Source organism: Rhincodon typus, chromosome 1 (genome assembly GCF_021869965.1).
Source record: "Rhincodon typus isolate 14 chromosome 1, sRhiTyp1.1, whole genome shotgun sequence".
Taxonomy (NCBI): domain Eukaryota; kingdom Metazoa; phylum Chordata; class Chondrichthyes; order Orectolobiformes; family Rhincodontidae; genus Rhincodon; species Rhincodon typus.
Window position 1 is genome coordinate 119,285,407 of NC_063332.1, and position 12,617 is coordinate 119,298,023.

The 12,617-nt window shown below is 39.0% G+C and overlaps 1 protein-coding gene across 1 annotated transcript in view; it reads right to left on the minus strand.

The window, feature by feature from the left end:
- Positions 1 to 6,520: 6,520 nt before the first annotated feature.
- LOC109913870 (glutamyl aminopeptidase) overlaps positions 6,521 to 12,617 on the minus strand; it is a 65,112-nt gene continuing 59,015 nt past the window's right edge. The window contains exons 19-21 of the mRNA XM_048597643.1: positions 12,157 to 12,297; positions 8,131 to 8,212; positions 6,521 to 7,039 (exon numbers count right to left, since the gene is read on the minus strand). Of these exons, the coding sequence (XP_048453600.1) occupies positions 6,896 to 7,039; positions 8,131 to 8,212; positions 12,157 to 12,297 (367 nt within the window). The 3' untranslated portion in view covers positions 6,521 to 6,895. The remainder of the gene's footprint in view (positions 7,040 to 8,130; positions 8,213 to 12,156; positions 12,298 to 12,617) is intronic.

Consider the following 12,617-nt stretch of genomic DNA (forward strand, 5'->3'; position numbering starts at 1 on the left):
GGAGGTGTAGATTAGGTGGGTTATAGGGGGATGGGTCTGGGTGGGATACTCTGAGGTTCGGTGTGGACTTGTTGGGCCGAAGGGCCTGTTGCCACACTGTAGGGATTCTATGGTTCTATGAATTACTCCATATTAGGGGTCACCCTAGTGAACCTTCTCTGAACTGCCTCCAATGAAATAAAATCTTTCCTTAAATGAGGGGACCAAAACAGCTCATAGTACTCTACCGTGCGTCTGCTGTACTCTGAACTGTGGTCTACCAGCACCTTGTACAGTTGCAGTAAGACTTCCCTCCTCTTATACTCCAACCCACTTGAAATAACGGCCAACATTTCAGTCACCTTCCTGATTACCTGCTGCATATGTGTGCTAGCTTTCTGTGTTTTGTGCACAAGTACCCCAAGTCTATTTGAATTGCAGCTTTCTGCAATTTCTCTCTATTTAAATAATATTTTGTTCTGTTGTTCTCCCTTCCAAAATGAACAACTTACTTAAGTTATGAGATGGATCACCTTGTGAGCATTGGGTGGAAAGTTGTTGACCAAACAATGATGATCAAATCAACACCCTTTTCTCTTTTTGAAGCATTTTCAAAGGAAGTATTGTCGACAAAAACATCTTGAGATAAATATACTGAGCTATAGAACTGCATTGCAAAAGCAGGAGAATACTATCTTGGGACTTATATAAACTCACATCAAGTTTTCAAGGCATGTCTTGGTGATTGCAGCCAAGATTTGGCTCTGTTCTATCCCTATCTTGTAAATTTTTGAGTAATATAAAAAATGTCAGGGAGAGCATTATATATACCATTCATTCCCTTGAATGTTGCTTTAATATCAATATTTAAGCATTTAAAATCCTTCAAGCATGAAAGAACATCACAATTCTAAATACTTCACTGATCAAAATGTTGCTGTGATGAAGTAGTGCAGGGTCCCGCCTACAGCTCGAGTTGAGGTAGTAGATTTTTGAACTGGGGAGAAGGCTCAAAGATCCAAAGGGCATACCCAGTTCCTATTTTGGTTCTTTTCAATATCTTTGGTTCTTTTCAATATTTAAAGAATGGATAAAATACAGAAGCATGGTTTTTCTCATTATGTAAATTTTAAACTAAACATTCACAAAGCTGCTTCAAATTGAAATAGATATCAAAATAGCATATAATTTTAGTATACCACTAAGCAATCTTTCTTAAATATTCTCTCACAAGAGAAAGGATATTTTGTGTACCATGAACATATTCATGTTACTATTTATGCATTTCTTTTAAAATTTGCAATATGTAATGGTTTGATTCAAAACAGAATGTTTTGGATATGTTATGGATCCTTAAGTGTTAGTTTACAGAAATTATATAAACATTAGAAACATGAATTTATATTGTACATCCATATGCTTTGGTTTAGACTTGGTTCTGAGAATCTCAAATATATAATTACATAGACCTATAGCATGGAAGCTGGTCATTTGGGCCCTCTCTATTGCTGCAAAGGACAACTGGGTGATGTGCACAGACAGGAAATTGGCTACCATCAGTTTCCTACCCTTGTATGATGTTTGGATCATCCTTAAGATTTCAGTTCAGAGCTTTCACTCCAATAATATTGACTTCACCATAGACCCCAAATTTATCTTAAGATGCATACTGCTTAAAGTAAAATATTTTCTAAGCAGAATAAATGACTGCAAATAGAGATAAATGAGCCAAAAAGAACTTGCCATTGATTAGGATAACCACTAAGTACTGCTGCTTGCTGGCATAATCTTTGAGAAGTCAATAATAGAAAACAGAAACTCATAACAACACTTGTCTGAAGTATTGCATTCAAAATTCCATTTCCATTTTCTTTCAAACTCTTTTGGAAAAGGTAATCACTTTCAAATCCTCACAGAATTGGGAAAGCACATCCTCCTATTCTCTACTTTTTACTAATGCATTGATTTTGTTGTCAAACGCTTAAAACTGCACATGTTTGGAATGCATAAAGGTAATTGTATAGGCTGAGGACTGGGTGCCAAATTACAGTGTGAAACAATGTCAAAATTTAGGCATAGGTTACTTAAGACTTTTCTTTTAAACACCATTTTCAAATTTTCTCAATCTTACATGACAACTGCACAAAAGCTCCATCAAAATTCTCCACTATTCATTAAACTATTCTATCTCGCATGAAATGTACCTCATGAATTTGACTGAATTTACTCTCAGAAATGGCTTTAAACTGCCATTTTAGTGCATTAATGCTCAATGTCATATTTCATCTTTTTCTTTTACAATCTTTCAATTTTTCATGGGATATGGGCATTGTTGGCCAGGCCAGCATTTGTTGCTCATCCCTAGTTGCGTTTGAACTAAGTTGTTTGCTAAACCATTTCAGGGGGTCAACCACATTGCTGTGGATCTCCAACCACATTTGGAAGAACCGGTAGCAGTTTTCCTTCCATAAAGGACATTAGTGAATCAGGTGGGGTTTTATGACAATCAAAAGTTTCCTGGTTAATATTACTGATGTTAGCAAATAGACCATGGTTCATCTTTACCTTAACACCACATTCCTGCCTTTCTTCCATTTCCTCTGTTACCCCTACCCAATAAAGGACTTCCTCAAAAACCCAGTTTTTAAATTTTTGAAAACATAAAAGCATTTTTGGGAAGACAGTTGAAGATTTCTACATCATGATATCACCACTTAATGATCAATACTTAATTTGAAAGTTAGGTCCCTTTGTTCTAGACTCCCCTACTTGAAATCATTTTTCTGTATCTATCTCATTAACTCCTTTTATCATTTCAAACACCTCTGCTGAGTTGCACATTAATTTTCTATATTCAGGGGAATACAAATCGAATCTATGCAACCAGCCTTCATATTTATAGTGCCATAAAGTCAATCCAGCTCATCCATGTTGGCCAGACATCCCAATCTGACCTAGTCCCATTTGCCAGCATTTGGCCCATACCCCTCTAAACCCTTTTTATTCATTTACCCACCCAGACGCCTTTTAAATGTTACAATTGCATTTCTTTCACAAATGAGAGAAAGCTGGAGAAACTCAGCAGGTCTGGCAGCATCTGCGAACAGAGCAACAGAGTTAACATGTTGTGTCCGCGATGAGTCTTCATACTGAAGATCTGCTGAGTTTCTCTAACATTCTCTGTGTTTATTTCAAATTTCCAATATCCACAGTAGTTTATTTTCATATTTCTTTTAGCTTGTAACAATCTGGTACTGATCCAGAATCGATTGTTCTCTGGGACTGAAATTCCAGAAGATGCTGCGCAACTTCCACAGCACAGCGTTACGAATTAATTGTGTGAAATCTTTGATAGTTTCAGGATTACCAACACTTGCAAAGTATGTTGGTGACAGAGAGACGGTTAGACAAAGCCAAAGGCAGGGGCTCCTGAATCAGATAGTCATGCTGTTCAGGCTGATATGGCAAGCACTCTAGATCCGTGTATAATTTAATATCAGATATTTAAAAATATTTGGCAGGTTGGCTATTGTGCTTTACTTCCCTTTATTCTTTTACGCAATACAGATATGACCATAATTTATTCTCTATCCTAATAGCCCTTGAACTGAATGCATTGCTAGGCTATTTCAGATGTAGTTAAGAGTCAACCACATTGTTATGGATCTCCAGTTACACGTAAACCAGACCAGGTAAGGATGGCAGGTTTCCTTTCCTTAAGGGTATTAGTGAATCAAATGGGTTTGAACAACATTCAACAAAAGTCTCATAGTCACTAATACTGATGCTGGCTTAATATTCTAAATTTTTTTCTGCTTTTTTGATTAATATTTGAGTTTTTTTTCATTGAATTTAAATTAGACTGGGTCTCTTAAATTTGACAGGATAGACAGTTTCCTCCCATCTCCTTACAGAAACCTATATTTTCGGAAACTTTGAATGCCTCATTATAACATTGGAACAATTTGAATTAATAATTGGAAAAATTGCCACAGTTGCATTTCCTTAAGTATGCTACATTCATTAACCTGTGCCTATTGACTGCTGTGCAACTTCGTGCTGTATGGTCAGTCCCATGATTTCAACATGGTGAGGTACATCAGCAGGGGACTAAAATCATGAATGGTTTACTCAGTGCTGGCCTGTGATGCTTAAAGGAGAAGAGTATTGTAACTGAAGTTGGTGCTAGGGATTGTGGTTGAAGGAAATCTAATTTGGAAATGAATGGTACAACAGGAGAAAGAGCAGGCTCCAAGATTTTTGGCCATGACACTGCACTGGAGAGCCTGGTGCAGAAGGAGGAGAGATGTATTTAACAATGTGGGCAAGGTGATACACACTCAGAAGTGGATATAACTTAAACCCTAGGATTCCATACGAGGAGTCAGGCCCTGAGCACCTTGATGCAGTGCAGCAAAACATTCACATAGGTACTCCAAGTCAGTGAATAGGTCTTCAAATGTCATCTCCTCATTATTGAAGCACTGATTTCAGACTCTACTGAAATCTCCATAGCCACATCACACAGCTCTTCATACCAGACAGGCTTCATAACAAACATGCATAGTTTCACATCAGCCTCTTTCATGGTAGAGATGGCAAAGGCTGGCATTAACAGGACAGATATCACTGAGAACAGAGTTTAGGCTGAACCCAGTAAAGATTGTGGATTCCATCCTTTCCAGCTTATGAGATTTTTTGACCTAACTCCAGATGGTAACAAGTTTTAATGATTGACTTCATTCTCACAACACATCAAAGTGGCGCATCTGATAGCTGTTAGCTCATCTTTCACTCCAGCACAAATAGCAGCCACTTAACTGCATCTGCAGCAGAAGATCAAATTGCTCTCATGCAAAGATAGGTTGCTGGCATGCAGGCTCAGACTACTGCCATCACTGTGATTGCAGTGCTCAAAGAGGGTATAACTGCAGTCCAGCACTCCTCCTCCAATAGGATTTCTGAGGCAATACTTGGGTGATTGGCATTGGCTGCATGTGGACCACTAACCTTCCTTAACAAGTCTACATTTATCCTCCCACCTCGCTACATGCAAGAATCCTTGCTGTACTTATCGGCAACCCATGCTTTTACACATGTAGCTGTTTGAGGTTGTTCTCCAAGGTCATATGCAGCACCCACCATTGACTTTCAACAGCCTTCCACCAGCCATACTGCAGTCGGTGGGACGGGCACAAATACTGGGACAGGGAAAGGCACTTTGAGATTAGGCACAACGGAAATAAGCAAGATGTGCAAGTTGAGTTTAGATTGTTAGCTAATGGAATCACATTAACAGAGTTCTTTACAAACACTGCGACATAAGGAGGATACTAAGGTTTGGGTCCTGTTTTAACGGTCTGTAAAGAGAGGTCTGGCAGGTATTGATTTCAAGTCAGAAATAATCGTAGGACAAGGGGGAAATGGGATGTGAAAAGGAAGATTAGGCATAAGGATACCAGCTAAAGCCTTACCAGTGGTCACACATTCAAAGATGTACTTCTGAAAATTACCAGAACCTTCAGTTCCATGGAAGTCTGAAGATGCAAGTTGCCTGTCCCCTCCAGTCAGCTCCTACTCTGTTGTTTGTGACTCAACTTATCCCGCAAGAGAGGAAAATGTCTGTCAGTGAGTGACACACACTTTGCCTGGATGGTGTAACTGCCAAGGTTGAAAAGCTTGCTGTGGAAGCCAGGAAATGAAGTTGTGGGTTTCTTTTTAAATTCACTAGTGGGACGTGGGCATTGCTGGTAGGCCAGCATTTATAGCTCATTTCCTGTTGCCCTCAATGCAGTGGTCGTGAGGTGCCTTCTTGAATGTCTGCAATCCATGTGCTGTAGGTAGACCCACAAAGTCATTAGGGAGGGAATGCAAGGATTTTGACCCAGCGACAGTGAAGGAATGGTGACATATTTCCAAATCAGGATGGTGAGTGCACGGAGGGGAACTTGCAGATGGTGGTGCTCCCATATGTCTGCTGCCCTTGCCCCTCTAGATTGAAGTGGTAGCACTAAATGTGTGACAATATAATGAAGCATACAGAGACCAAGTACAAGCCCTGATTGATAGAGCTTGTTGGCAGGCACGTGGTGGGAGTTTGGCTAATTCAATGGTGACTGGAGTTGGTGGTGCAGTTGATAGGTTATGACATTCAAAGATGCATTAGCTGACACTGGCCACTTATTTGACATCACTGAATTTCTTGTGGTATTGCACCCAGGTCCTTAGGGCTTGACTTTTGACAATGACATCCAAGGTTATTGCTTCCACTACTTTCTGATCTCATGTTGGTCTCCCTTCTGTTGTTGAGACTAGCCATAATTTATGTCCCAATTTTCTGTTCCATTTACGTAGATAGGGTGGAATTTTCAAAGCTGTAGGTCATGACAGGCCCACTTTAGTCTACAGTCAAAATGTAAAATTAGTCCCAAAGTGGTCATGAATGTTATAAAAATGCTATCATGTTCGCTATATTTAAACAAAAAACAGCCTACTAATACAGAGATTTAAATTTTTTAAAAATCTACAATCAAGGTCAATATAAAATCTTCACAATTCATTTATTTAAAACTCACCTTTACAACAGTAGTTTTCTTTCTTTGTTGTACATGTTGCAAAGATGACAATGCATGGCTTATTCCAGTTAAGTTACATGAACTGTAAACACTCATTATAAGGCACGGCAAGAAAAAAAATGGCACCTGAATTCTTTCACAAACTATATGGGCAACACAGACCGCAATCGAAACAATAAAAAGACGTACTTTAGGAAAAGAGAAGAAATGTCATTCTTTTCCATATATTAAATCTTCAAGCACAATAGTAAAAATACAATTGACATTGTTTCTTAAAGCCAACATGAAAGCTGTTGGTATAAATTTATAGTGTTTAGATGGAGGGTACTGTGCTCCCAATATTACACATTGCTCTGCAGCCATTGTTCTATTTCAGCCTTGTTGTTTTTTAGCCAGTCTATATTTGTCTGCACCGTTTCAAGGGCTTGTTTACGAGGCGTCTCTCCTGCTCCAGCGTTTGGATATTTTGCAAAGAAATCTTTCATCTTAAAATGAAAAAAAGCATAAATGTGGGTAAACTGAAATTACAGAATTTGTTAACCAAAGCGATAAACCTTCCCAGCGCCATCCACACAATAGAGATTCCCCAATCTTCACCTTCTACCCCCATCATCTCATACTCCAAAAGAAAAGTGGTAGAGAATGTGACAAATTGTTTTTAACTCAGGCCTTTTGTTCTTTCTTTTGGTCCTTCATTACTGGTCTCTATACTGGTTAAAACTTGTTACCATCTGTAGCTTTTCCTCATTCCCAAAGGTCAAACTGGAACATTAATTATGGACAGAGTACCGTGAGGGTGAATCAGCAAGGATTTGCAGATAGTGAGCATCCTGCCGATTTTAACCACGCACCCTCTATTATGAACGTGGGTGGGTAGTTGGTGGACTAGCCACTTGAACTACCATTGACCCTGTACCCAATAAAAACACCAGGAAACAGTGTGTAATGCCCAGCCCGTGTTTCGCTCTCCACTGATGCTGCCAAACCTGCCAAGTATCTCCAGTACTTTCTGCTTATAGTTCAGATTTCCAGCATCTGCAGTGTCAACTTTGTCGGAAAAAGATGGTTTTCCACACAGGCATTCATAGTTCTCCCTGTGACTGGCGAAAACATGTCGACCTCAACTATTTTGTGCTCCACATATTCATATGCATCATCTGCCAGTTGAAACAGGTTGTAAAACAACTGATGGACCCAAGTACCCAGTCTGCATTGTCAGTAGGTTTGATTTTATCAAGTTGATCGCAAAACAACTGAGGCAAGACTGCAAGTTGCAGACAACCCACCATCCTCCCTTTTGAACAACCATCTGAGCTTCCCAGCTTCCATGTCTCACTTTCCATATCTGTTCTGATCCTACCTTCTTGTCTACCCTCTGCCATTCATTTGATGACACATTCCAAAAATTACCATGACTAATGCCTATGAGTAGCGAGTACATAACTATCTATTAATGATATTTCTCTGATCGCATCTCGATGTGTTTTGATCTTGTTTCATATTTATCACGTGTTATGATTTGTAAACTTTGATGCAAAAATCAGAACAAAGTTAAAACAGCCTTCCTGCAGCTCACCTGCCACAAACTGAGCTCGGTGTTAAATGAACTGGTTATTCTTGAAACTAGACGTCCGAGATTTCTATCCGTAATTGTGTATCTGAAATTTGAACAAAATTTACATTAAATTTAAGGGACCTCAGAAATCTCCAACTTTTTCCTCAACTGAGGATTTGACACCAACATAATTGACAGGGCCTTTAGATGTGTCTGACCCATCTCCCATACTTCTGCCCTCACCCTTTCACTTCCCTCCTACAATACCAGTAGGTTTCCCCGGTCGTCACTTTCCACCCCACTGGCATCTGCATGCAAAGGGACTCTTTCTGTCACCTCCAGTCTGATGCCACCAGTAGACATATATTTCCCTCCCCTCCCTTGTCAGCATTCCACACAAACTGTTTCCTCCAGGACACCCTGATCCACTCCCAACACTTCCCCACACTCCCATGGCATATTCCCATGTAATTGCAGAAGGTGTAAAAGTTGCCCATTTACCTCCTCCCTCCTCACTATCCAAGGGTCCAGGTACACCATCCAGGTGAAGCAGCACTTTACCTGCACTTCACTCAATCTAGCCTACTGTATTCACTGCTCACCATGTGGTCTCATTTACATTGGAGAGATGAAATGCAAATTGTGCGATTGCTTTGCGAAACACCTACGTTCTGTCCACAATAATGACCCTGATATTTCGGTCACCTGCCTCTTCAACACACCAGTGTTTCCTGGTCAACATCTCCATCTCAGGCTTGCTGCAGTCCTCCAGCGAAACTCAGCACAAGCTGGAAGAACAGCATTTTATCTTCCACTTGGAGACCCTGCAGCCTTCAGAACTCAATACTGAGTTCAAAATTTTAGAATCTGATACACTTCCTTTGATGTCCCTTGCCCATCCCGATGCCCAGGCCCTGTCATGACATGGGCTGCTTTTAGCACAGTCAACACATTCTCACCTACTTATTGTGCCTAATATTAGCTTCTCCTTTTTCCTGCCTTGGTATCATCCAATCCTTTGCCTGCCTAATGTTGTTCTCTCTCTCTCTCTCTTAGCTCCATTGCCACCTATACACTCACTCCTTTTCTACACCACTGCCCCCACCTGTTGCAATCCCTGTTTTCAGCATAACCACCCTTCCCTAGCTACTATCAGTTCTGAAGAAGGGTCAGTGCACTCAAAATATTAACTCTGCTTTCTCTCCACAGATACTGCCAGACCTGCCGTGTTTCTCCAGCAATTTCTGTTTTTGTTTAAGTTAACCAACTTTTATTTTTAAATCAGTTTTGAATAAACAAAATTATGAAAGTACGAGGCACAAGATTTGTTGAGGTAGATTGAGAGAACACATTAAAAGCCATGATTGTACATAGGCAATGTACAAAGAACTATTACATGATATACAGCAACAATACATTCCCTTAAGGTGCAGAAACTCGAGAAAGGTCAGTCAACCTTGGTTCACAAAGGAAGCTCAGGATTGTATAAGATTGAAAGAAAAGGCCTATATTGCCAGTAATTCAGTAGACTGTAAGTTTTTTGGAATACAGCCAAAGAGGAAAAGAAACTGAGAAGGAAAAGCAGAATAGAATACAAATTAAATCTAACAAAAAACAAAAACCATTTGTGTAAGCTCCTATGGGTACATAAAAAGAGAACAACTGGCTAAAATGAATGGATCCATTATAAGCAAAGTCAGGAGAATTTGTAATGAGGAATAGAGAAAAAGCAGGGAAGCTACACCATTACTTTGTCTTCATTTAGGAAGAAACAACAAATCTGCTAGAATTTAATAATCCAAGTGGCTGTGGATAATGAGGAGTTGAAGGAAATTAACTTTGTAAGAAGATTGTACTGGAGAAGTTATTAAGGCCAAAGGTTGATTAATCCCAGGATCGGATGGTCTACATCCCAGAGTGCTGGAGGAGGTAGCTACATCAGAGCTGGTGGTGATTCCATTAGCGATGATCTTCCAAAATTCTATAAATTATAGAATGATTCCTGTGGATTGTAAGTGATCAAATGTCACCTCTATATTTAAGAAGGGAGAGACAGGGAAAAAAAAAACAGGAAATTACAGACCTGTTAGCCTTACATCAGGAATTGGTAAAATGCTAAGATCTTTTATAATGTATGGAATAAATAAACACTTGGATGACAATTATCTGATTGTGCATAGTCAGCATGGATTTACGGATTTGAGTTTTTGTTTGAAGGTTCTGAACTTTCAAAATGGATATAATGAGAGCTGCTGGCTATAGTATATATGGATTTTCAGAATGCTCCTCCACAAAATTAAAGCACTTGGGACTGGAGTTAAATGTACTGGCATGGCATGGCTAATAGACAGAAAACAGAAGAAATAAATTGGTCATTCTCTTACTGGCAAGTGGGGAACCATAGGATCAGTACTTGCGTTCCAGCTGTTCACATTAGTAATGTATTGATGATTTTGACATCTGGGACAAATATATTTCCAAATTTGTGGACAATATGAAGCTAAGTGGAAATGGATGTTGTGAGGGTGATGTAAAGTGGCTTCAGGATGATTCATGTTGGCTTAGTGAATGGGCATGAACATAACAGACATAATATAATGTGGAAACATGAGAGTTTAGCTTCTTTGGACAGAGAAGTACTAGAATTGGATGTGCAGAGTATTTCTTAAATGTAAAGAAGTTGGAAAATGTAGGTATATAAAGGGATCTCTTCGATGTCTTTATCAATAAGTCGCCAAAGACTAAAATACATGTGCGGCAAGCTATTAGGAAGGTTAATGGAACATTAGCTTTTATTGCAAAAAGATTCGAGTACAGGAGTTGTGAAGTCTTGCTTCACTTGTATAAGAGATTGGTTAGACTGCACCTGGGGTACTGTGTGCAGTTTTAATCTCCTTATTTTAGGAAAAATATATTATTGTCATAAAGGGAGTGCAAAGAAGGTTCACCAGACTTGCTCCCAGAATGGCAAGCCTATCCTGTGAAAAGAGATCGGATAAACTGGACCTGTATTCTCTAGAGTTCTGAAGAATGAGAAGTGATCTTATCAAAACTTACAAATTCTTAAAAGGCAGAGACAGGGTCAATGTAGGTAATAAGTTGGGGAATTTAGAACCAGGGCGTACAATTTAAAGACAAAGGGAATGCCATTTAAGGCCAAGATGAGAGGCTTTTTATTCAGATAGTTATGAACCTTTGGAATTCTCAACCCCATGGGACTGTGGAAGCTTAGTCCATAAATGTTTAAAAGATGGGGTTTGATAGGATTTCTGATTAAAAATGATGTTGGGAGTTATAGGGATGGGGTGGGTAAAAAGAATTTAAACGTTCAATCAGCCATGACAATATTGAATGTGGGCAGGCTCGAATGGGCTGAATGGTCTACTCCAGGTCCTATAAAAGGCTGCGCAAGAGGATAGGTGGGTTGTACATCAGAAAAATTATCATTACGTCGGCTGTGGATTCCTGATTTGCCGTGCTTTCCATAGGTAGCATGTATCCAGAAATATCAGCCCAACAGAGGAAAAGAAGAAATTATGTGGTCACTATCTCAGTTCTCGCTGTGTGCAAAGTGGCAGCCATAGTTCCTATATAACAATAACTTTAAAAGGATTTAATTGTTCCAAAATGCTTATGATACTATTAGACCATTGAATGTACAGTATTTTAAGTTTAAAAAAAAGCAGATGTTCAATTGTTAGGTTTAAAAAAAATCTCAGTATAACATGACTTTCCTCAGTGCAGACTCATAACACTCCCCCAACATACCACTCCAATTTTGAAATTCATCTCAAATCATGCATCTTAGAGTAACATTTTAAATGCACTACTGCACTGCCAGTGCCTTAAGTGAATATTGTGAGAAAGAACTGAGATTCAGCAGAATACAGAATGTAGAACTTACAATTAATAATTGGCAGAAACATAAATTTGAATTCAAAAATAAATCTTTTTGGCATGACTCTTGGTGTAAGACATTACAAAGTTGTTGTCATATCTATTACTGACAATCAGATTTACACTGATATGTGAAAACATTGATCCTACCTTCCCACTAAATATTCCCAGTTGAGTCGTGTCCAATCCCAGGCCATAGTTTTCCCATACTTGTTGTACGAAATGTACCGGAGAACAGTGAACACGTCCTGACTCTTAATGAGACTTTCATTTTTAATATATTTTAAGAATCTGCATTTTAAAGCAAAATATGACATTTGAATATTGATCAGCTATTTTAACACAATTTGAAATTATAGAATAAGAAAGAATCTCAGAACTGTTACAATGCAAAAACAGACTCTCCAAGTGAACATTTCGCCTCAAGCCATTTTCCGGCTTTCTCCCCACAACTGTGCATATTATTCCTATTCTAATAACTATCTAATTCTCTCTTAAAATGTCTTGATTGAACCTGCTTCCACCACATTCTCAGACTGTGCATTCCAGACTCAAAACACTCTGCTTGAAACAGCTTTTCCTTATATCTTTGTTTATTACTTTAGGTCTGT